Below are 9516 nucleotides of genomic sequence, written 5' to 3'. Positions count from 1 at the left end.
GTATCGGCAAATCGTTGTGTGCCGAAACTTGTTAGGAACTAGTTGAGCTATGAGGTAAGCGTAAAATTGTAGGATGGAGACTGTGTGGAAAAGTACTGAAGTTGCCACTCCTCCAAACTTATTTTTGTCTTAGTTTACCAACTCAAGAGGCGCAGCTTAACTTGGATGCCTCTTGTACCTCTGAAGATTGTTAAATTACTCGACTCTGCTTGTGACATCCAATTTTCGCCTTCTTTGTAAATCTTTTTTTAGGACGAGGCTTATCCAGTACCTATAAATTTTTTTTGTTCATGCTTTTTGCAACCAAGCTAGTGTTTAGCTTTTTTAGCTTTGGTATGCTCATGTAAAGGAGCTGGGTGGTGTCAATCCTTTTCACATAATATTAAATGGAGACTGTGTATTTGTTTGACTAGTGCAAAACGAGTTTATCTTTGCCTCAGTCAGTGCTATGCAGATCGAGCCAGCCACTATCGGGTCTTGCCAGCAAAAGCACGGGCGACCAATTGCTACTACGGGACATCCGTCTGGCTGCCGCCTGCGCCACCACCGCCAGCGGCGTGGGCTCCATGGAGACACCTCCTTTACTCTACGTGGTTGACACACGCCCTCTCCTGAACGCCCTAACCAATCGCGCTCAGGGCAAAGGCTACGAGGTTGCAAGTATCTATCGCGATATCATCTTTCGCTTCGTCGAAATCCCAAACATTCATGCTGTTCGCGGATCGATGGAGAAGATGCTGAAGGGTTGGTGCTTGGCTGTTTTGTTTGTATTGATGATTCAGATCTGAGCGAATGTCAGTGTTCTTGAGTTAAATATTATGGGTTTTTTCTGCTCTAAAGACAGAGATTGAAAGGTCGACTTAACAGTCCCGCTATAATCCAAAATATCAACGTCCACAAAGTGTTTAAAGGTTATTTTTTTAACTGTTTGCCTGATTGCTCCTTTTGTAGTGGCCATAAAATACAGGACATGTGCTGAAATCCCAAAAATTAGTTGAAGTAGACTTGCGGATTATCTATCAAGATGTAAGCTTTGGTTGTTACCTTTATTTGCTCGCATTTCAAGGCAAGTATACCCAAGGGGAGACTCCTGTCAGTATGTTTCGTGGTCAGCGCCTACTAAATGTGAGGCAATTTCGTGCTTTGAGTGATGTGTAATAGTTTTTTTCATCGCTCTGGGGCCGGTTTTGTGGACTGAAGTTAATTCAATGGATTGCTGTGACATCCCTCAATAAGGCATATTTCGGAATTGTTTAACTTTTTAGAAAATCGCATAGAAGCTTCCAAGCGCAATTTCTCAGAGCACACTGGTTTCATATTATTTAATGTTTACTTGAAATATTTTTCGCAAGTTTTCGATATTTTTTGAAAACTGATAATTTGTATCACAGGCTACTGCCTCTTGAGGATGACTTAAATGCTTCCCACCTTTATGTGCGATGAATTGGTGCATATTTTAGTCGATTTTAGCGTACAGCCAGGCTCATTTTTTGTATAGGCTGTGAAAGTACTGTCTAATATATTTGATGCGTTTATTATGATAGCAATTTTAAATTTGAAACAAGTTTCATGAGACGACTTCCAGCCTAAAAAAACTCTCCCTTGTCAATTGTTGTACTTTTTAAAGCGCAAATTTCCAATCTCCGTTCCTTTTTTTACTGATACCAAAGATGTCTATTATTTTTGCATTAACTTATGCGAAAATGTGCATACTTGTCTCATTGGACGTTTTGTAATCCTTATTTTGGCAGTGATTGCGTTCAGTTCACTTAATTTTATTATTTGAGGCCGGGGTCTCAACTATGACGTTTTCTTTATTTTTGTAATAATAGTTAGTTCCATCAACCTTGTCGCAAACAGGTGAATTTATGATTTTATTATCCCGAGGATAAGTGCATTTACTTATTAAGCGGTGTTTGAATAGGCGATTTCTGCTTTATGTTATTTTTCTCCGCCGAGGTCCTTCCTCTGGATTTGTTGTCGATTGGTTGGGTAGATCATGGAGTGCGTTTAATGCTATCATGCTTAGTAGCGCTACCGCGACCAATCTCAACACTCGTTTTTTGCTTTGCATGCCGTCTTATGTCAATTTTAGATACATTTATGTATCCTTTGTCAGCCCACTTTATCATAATGTTGAAAATAGCACTTGTTTATTCGTTTTTAATCTGTTACTGTTATCATCAATTCGATATCCTTTCCATTTACACCATCCACCGTGGTCAAAATGTTCTCCTTAATGTGCTGATTTTCCTCGGTCCTAATTTGTTGCTCCAAACTATCTTTGAAGATCTGACAGGGCACACCATTGTGAAGGAAGATTTACTATTATCGTACAAGAGGGACTGGGATGCAATGACCATAGGTAGAACACCGCATTGCTGAGACGTCAACTGAGGCCGCAGAGACTATGTGGCCCATATTAGTTGAAATACCGCCAAAATAATCGCCGCTATACTGCATAGTTTAACGAAATCGGTGCTTCAAAATATACCTACGAGCCAGGAATGAAGGTCATACTCTGATTTTCCATCAAGGGAAGGTTTCACTAACCCCAATGTCGTTGTTGCACTTCATTGATCTCAATGGATTTTGAGCTATGCCTTCCTTTCTATTGCATTTCGCAGATTCACAAGTTTTGTACTGGGCGAGAAGAGCTGATGCTCTGCAAAGGATTTATTTCATTTACTGATCGCCATTTCTTGAAACATTTGTTTCAAGACAGAGAAGGTCAATTAAATGCGTAAAAACGTCCCACTTTGCTTTCATTTCACCATTTCTCAGCTGCCTAAGTGAGGTTTTTCCCACTCGAAGCTCGATACGAATGCGTTTAGCTCCCAGTTGTGCATCTTCTTTAAAATTTTGTGCTATGCTTATATGGGCCGTTCTCAAATCATTCCAGTCTAAAGTCACATCAGCCATTCATTATCTTTGAAGTGGTTATCAATACCGACATAACTTTGATGGCCATTTCGTTAAGCATCTCATTTTCAACCTTCTATATCAAATGTCCTCTACTGTGGCGTTTAGGTTCAATAAACAATTATCAAATTTGGAGTTTTTGACCGCTTGGGCCAAGTTAGCCTACCGCTGCCACCCTAGTAGCGCTTCAAACTATCCCTTTAGCATACAGGGGGGTTGAGTGGCTATAAACATGTGTAGAACGCCATGGCATCAAGGTTTCAATTGAAATCGAGGGGTCGTCAGGATTTGTGTAATATCATTTTTACAATACGGTCGATCCAAGATCTGATTTTCATCTCTCACCTGCTACAGCCTACCAGAATCCCAGAGTGACACTAAAAGACCTCAACGCCACTGTGGACAAGTCCTCCTGGCTTCGCAACCTGCGTCGCATCGTCGACGCCGCATTTTTCGTTGCCTCCCGAATGCAACCGGAAGCCGGTGGTTACTCATTTCTTGTACACTGCTCCGACGGGTGGGACCGAACCTCGCAGGTCTGTGCGCTCGCCCAGCTCCTCATCGATCCCTTCTACCGCACTTTGGAGGGTTTCCAGGTATGTCACCTATCATCACTACTTCTCTTCTCCCCAATGCACTTTTTTGAAGTTTTTCTGTCACCACTAAGGCCCTGGTGGAAAAGGATTGGTTGTGTTTCGGCCACAAGTTCGGCGATCGCTGCGGCCAGACACAAGAGGTGGATGCGCGCGAAGTTTCACCAATATTCACACAATTCCTTGACTGCACTCGCCATCTGGTTGACCTCCTTCCGACAGCTTTTGAGTTCAATACCCGGTTTCTAATGGCCCTACATGACCACTCGAGATCCGGACGGTTTGGGACTTTTGTGGGATGTTCAGAGAAACAACGGCGTGAGCTTGGGTTAGTAATCTTTTTCTCTGCATTTCTTCCTTCTGAAGATGATCACAAGCGTAGAAGTCTCTGGAAAGCTTGCTTAATGCTGCTGTAACGGTTCACTAAATCACATATCATACAGCGGCTGAGACCGAAGAACTGAGCATCGCATCATCTGGAGGACGTGCGCAGGTTAGGGTTTGACACCATTGTTAAGAAGAGGTATCGTTCAGCACCTACTACGCCTTGTTAATGCATGTGCTGACTACGACTGGCCTGTGGCACCTTGATGAACGATAGATCTACTGAATTGGATCGGACTTAAGTGGAATGGGATGAAATGGTCCATGCCCCACACGTGAGAGGTATTGCGAGTAGTAAAAGTGCGCACTTGTCGCCTACTTTGTGTTTAAGTTGAATTTATCTCATGAACAGAATTATCCTCCCTTTTACTTTTTTCAAAGGAGATTGTCAGACTTCGCGCTTTGCTTCTCGTTACCTTACTTCGCCTTAAGCTATGCACAACTGGTATTTTTCGGCTGTGATTGTGGTTCATCGTTTCTCCCTCGTTTTCTTCATGCAGGCTGGCTGCCAAGACTTGCAGCTCATGGGTATACTTCGCAGCAAAGCGGTACGTCTTCACCAATCCGCTTTACACACCGACCCCAAAGTATGTGAAGGCCAAGAAGATCGCCGGTCAACCTCACGTCACCGCCCTCCTGCCGGCTTTTGTCGCCTCGCCCCACCTCTTTGGGTTAGTGTCAAATCTTGTCTCTGCAGTGTCCGAGTTACTTCTCTGAAGGCAATATAAGGCATTACTCTCGTTTTCCTTTAATGTAGAAGGCTATCAAACAGAATAGAGTAAGTTTTGATCCATGAGGTGCACTTTATTTGTTAACCGGGGAAACATTTTTGGTCAGTCAAAAATGCGGATGCCTGGATATTTTCATGTATATTTGCAAATAACTTACTGTTAGCTGATTGCTTAGAGGCTGGAAGTGTGCTAAAATATTCCATTCCTATTTGGGACTGGGGCTGTCTCTGAAAACTTTTGTAAGGGCTAATTGTGGAAATGGGTTTGCTATCACCGCAGGGAAGGGCTAGGGACGGCCTGTTGCATAATGGTGTCCATTGGGAAAATTAAAAAATTTGGATTTGGTAACTTTTCTATTTTTTGAAGAATGTGGAGCGACCTTTACCTTCGACACGAATGGCGCATCCCTAGCCTGTCTCAACGCATGATCGAGGCGATGAACAACTTAAAGACCCAGACCTTGGCCCTCAGTGCCCACTCCGACCGTCTGCGGCAGTGCGTCCGCGAGTTATCCAAACTGTTGGGTAAATCGGACGATGAGATCCGTAACTTACTGAATCTCACTGAGAAAGCTGAGGTGAGGATCGGTACAGTAGGAGACATTAGCCGAAATACAGTGCTTCCTATGTCTGTTTAAATAACACTTAATTCACCAAATGAGTGAAGTAGCGAGTGAATGAATGATGGAATAAGCACGGCGATGAATATCCTGTTCTTAGCGAATATACGTATGAGAAACGCACTTCGGTTGAAAGTAAAATATTTGTTTTTAGGAAAAGTTTTAAAATAAACTATTTTATTAGCACATGGGTCAAGCGTAGTAGACTTTGTTCACTGCACTCTTGATTACGAAAGTGCTCTGTATTGCCTTCCTGTATCGCTGATGTGATTCTTGTGTTTTCTTGTAACAGTTCAGAAATGTTTCCGGATAATACGTCACATTGTGTATATCCCTATATTTTAACTGGATCTTGATGTGATACCCTGTAAGGATGCAGATCAACCTGATCTGCTCTGCTCAAAATTATGCTGCTTAAAAGGTCGAATATATCGAGGAGCGCGAGCATTGTTGAATGCGTTTATCGTTATAAACTCAATCAATCCATTCGCGAAATGATTTGGTGAAACCACTGCCTATCATAAATTGATAACAAACGCGCGTCATTTGTGTGTGAGACTGATAACGAACGTGTTAATAGCTTCAGATCGCACTGCAACACCTCATTTTACTACTTGTTTTGCTTATGCCTGATTGATTACTTGTATAATTGCCTAGCCACTTCATAATTTTCTCGAGATAGGCAGTTGTGTCGTGGTTATTTTGGGTCCTCACTCAAGTTTAATGAACTTTTATGTTTTTCTTTTAAAATGATGTCTGGTACTTTCTGTTTAGAGGTAGATTAGTATCTTCAATTGTCTTAGTTCACGATGTTTCCTGGTTATTAGTCGGAGGGGCTGAGGGCCAGGAATCCCAGGCGGTGTGGTCAAACTATTCACAATCGCTTTGGAATTTGCGTGTGGCACTACCAACAATTCAAATAAACATTGCCTTGATGTGTGAGGTGCGGGTAGCAGAGTATTGCAATTATCGTGTCACTTCTTGGTCTCCCTTTTCTTTTAGAATAACCTCTGTCTTTCGAACGCTAAGGGATCTGAGAAGAGGCATAATGATGTCAACAATGAATCGAACCAGAACTCCCTTGATAATCTAAGTATGTCGTCTTATCTCTCAACGAATTATTGGTTTAATAATTGTTAGCAGTGATTATTACCGACTGGTATCTGAGAACGATAGTGAGAAATGAATAAACAATTTGTTGTTCTTATCCAAGCTAAAACACCTCAGATTTTCACCTATTTGCGAATGCGTTCCTTTCCACCTTCATACCCCCATCAGTTCTTTTTCGTTATAAACCGAGCTCTAAAGCTTGGTGAGGTATAATATGACATGAGGATTGTTTTTTCGCGTCTCTTTGGTTACTTAGAGAGAAATCGATTGACACGAGAGGCAATCACCCGAGATTTGGGGCGGGTGAACACTCGACTTGTGAACAGTCTCATTCCCCCCACTGCTGCCTGCTGTCCCGTTTGCTCCGTTCTCCTCATTTCCCGAACACCCTGTGTAAGTAGTCTTTAGCTGATGCCTCCGTCTCATCCTAAAATCAAATTTTGCAATATCGAATTCATGCGCCAGTAATCGGCTCCATTTATGCGTTTTGCCTTTGTGTAGTATTTCTACTGATTTTGTGTTAGCAAAAGTTCATTGAACCCAACTTTACACGTTTAAGCCCACGTTCATTGCCTAATCGCATCTCTTCCTTTCAACTTTAGATTTTCCACTGTGATGTGTTTCTATCCAATCGTAAACAGTGCGTTTATTTATAAGTCGCTAGCCTTTAATCCTGCATTTATGGCTGTTTTAGGTTATATGTACCGTCTGCGGGAATCTGGTGTGTTCCATTTGTCACATCTTTTTGAATATCATCCCAGGTGTTGAGACAAAATTGCCACTTTGCAGGACCTGTCACCGTAAAACTGTTCTCAAGGAAGACGCTGTAATCTAACTTTAACTACACTTTATTTTTAATTGAATGAGCCGTACGCATCCCCTATCAATTTATTATGTGTTTTTGATTAGAAAGTTATTTTGAAGGCCAAATAAAGGAATGTCACTGTCTCATTCTTCCCACCTCTTGTACTTAATCTGGTTGAGTAACATGAAGATATATGCAATGAAACGGTATTTTTCTTTTGATTATTTTGGGCGTTGAGACTAAGTTTAGGTGGGGTATGTTTGTAATCCACCGAAAACAGTTTGATGAATGTCCGATAGTTCGGAATCGTTCATTTGGCGAGCGCCTTCATGTGTGGTACCCAATTATGCTTCTGATTAAGACATTTCTGTTGTTAATTCGTAGGAGCCTCATTTTTCCAGGAATATGTTGTGATCTAGGTAGCGTAATTTGACCTTATTTTCGAGTGTCATGATGGCTCCAGGGGTGTAAGTTAGTCCCATGTTTTAACGAGTTCTGTCCGCATCAGTTGACCATCCCGTCCGTACCGCTTTTCTGTCGGACTTCGAGGCATTCTTTGGAGTCTCTGCTGAAAAAAAAACGCCTCGGGAACTAAAATTTATAAGTTATGACTGCTTCAAAACGCCGGAGCGCAATGCAATTAACAGCGGACAGTAGTTTAACGAAGCACGAGATATACTACCCCTTGTTGTTAGAAATACTTTGGATTTTGTAATTATTTTAAGTAAAATCTAAATTTCGGCCTTACGCGTTCACAGTGAGCTTGTTACTCTCCAAAGTTTTTGTCGCGTTTGCTCCTCCAAAAATAGGTGAATTATTTTACTCATCTAATTGGCTAAATTTTGGTCTACTGTCATGACGTTTTCGGCTATAAAGCTGTTTTTTGATGCTATACTGCAATGTAAAATTGGTGATATTAGCGAAATATGCCTCTTTGGAGGTCCGTAGCTCATATGACTAGACGGAGTAATACAACAGGTTCCCAACTTATAACCAAGAGCTGATCAATGGGCACTCAGGATGTCTATTGTGAGGATTTTCGGCTTTGACTTATACTAGCTTGATTAGGCCATATAAGTCTCTGCAACTGTAAAGTAATATGAGGTTTCCAATTTCTTTCCAAAATTCTTATTTTAATTGCCCATCTAGTAAACGTATCAGACCTATCGCGGTGAAACTTATTGTGCCACTACCGTATTCCACCATTTTAATCCGTAGAATAAACGTGGAAGGAGTTCTCGTGCATTGCAAAATTTGTACAATAAGTGCGGTAACTGCTCTTAGCTACTCTAGTGTTTTCTCACTCACCATAATAAGTAAAAACTCTATTTTGTTCCCTTTGCTGACACCGTCTTCTTTTGAGCATGCCATGATGCTTGATGCAGTAGTGTTGCCGCAGCACTGGCCATAGACCTCGATTTCTAAGCTTGGCTTAATGAAGTTTTCGGAGCCGTGAGGATACGGAAATCTCATTTGTAAATGCAGGCGCATAATGAACACACGACCGATCACCTACAAATCGCTCAGACTGATTTCGACCACTCAGTCATTTCCCAGACGGCGGCGTTCGTCACTTCCATGGTGCGCTGCCTATTCAATGAATCAGTTGATAAATGAAGGTTGAATGGGGCGTTTAAAGGGAATTTGTAGGGTTTGTAAGTTTTATTTGGGGGAAAACGCTTTAAATTGTACGATTATTGGATGCTCGTTCGTCCGTACAGCTAATTACGTGAGCCCCTCGGCTAGAATATGCTTATGGCCTCCTTGCGCTGTATGGTATTAGTACATCAAGAGCATATTATTAATACGGCTTATAACTGAATAATGGTGGATTTGAGGCGCTAAACTTGTAATAGCCGTTAGCGAATCCGGTTTAAAAGGGTAACTACCCCTATTTCGTTGGCTGCCTAGCGACAGCTTATGGGGATCACGTCTACTTTTACCGATTCCGCCAATCTCATGCTAGAAGAAGGCTACCGACAATCAAGGCGATATCAGACTTGAAAACCTCCATTATGGAGCTGGCTGGGGTACTTATATGAAGACGTTAATTATGGGAACAAATAAGACCCCCTGCACTTCTCCGCTAGATTGATGCAACCCAGATGGACTCTGAGAGGTACTAAAGAGAAAAATTCGACTAAGGAACCCACGAAGAGTATTGGTTCCATGAAGCTACTTTAAATTATCTTTTGCTAGTTGTCTGCTTTTAGCCAAATTCTCCTATAAATGGTGTTAGAGTATTACCTACCCCCAGGAGTACGGAGGCTGTAAGTCCCCTTCCACTTTTAAAATCCAGACGCAACGCCATCAACGAGATGCGTTGAGGACGTTTAGATTAAATATTTTCTC

The 9516-nt window shown here is 41.8% G+C and overlaps 1 protein-coding gene across 1 annotated transcript in view; it reads left to right on the top strand. All coding sequences in view use genetic code 11, as the record gives it.

Annotated features, from left to right (window-relative positions):
- EGR_04316 (Myotubularin-related protein 6) overlaps window positions 1–8781 on the top strand; it is a gene marked incomplete at both ends in the record, with an annotated part of 27017 nt that extends 18236 nt beyond the window's left edge. Inside the window, 9 exons of the mRNA XM_024493565.1 lie at window positions 441–744; window positions 3277–3518; window positions 3590–3843; window positions 4400–4570; window positions 4997–5207; window positions 6252–6342; window positions 6616–6752; window positions 7054–7185; window positions 8650–8781. Of these exons, the coding sequence (XP_024352073.1) occupies window positions 441–744; window positions 3277–3518; window positions 3590–3843; window positions 4400–4570; window positions 4997–5207; window positions 6252–6342; window positions 6616–6752; window positions 7054–7185; window positions 8650–8781 (1674 nt within the window). The remainder of the gene's footprint in view (window positions 1–440; window positions 745–3276; window positions 3519–3589; window positions 3844–4399; window positions 4571–4996; window positions 5208–6251; window positions 6343–6615; window positions 6753–7053; window positions 7186–8649) is intronic.
- Between the last annotated feature and the right edge of the window lie 735 nt (window positions 8782–9516).

This window comes from Echinococcus granulosus (genome assembly GCF_000524195.1).
Source record: "Echinococcus granulosus chromosome Unknown EG_S00026, whole genome shotgun sequence".
In the NCBI taxonomy this organism is placed as follows: Eukaryota; Metazoa; Platyhelminthes; class Cestoda; order Cyclophyllidea; family Taeniidae; genus Echinococcus; species Echinococcus granulosus.
This window is presented reverse-complemented; position numbering and strand designations above follow the sequence as displayed.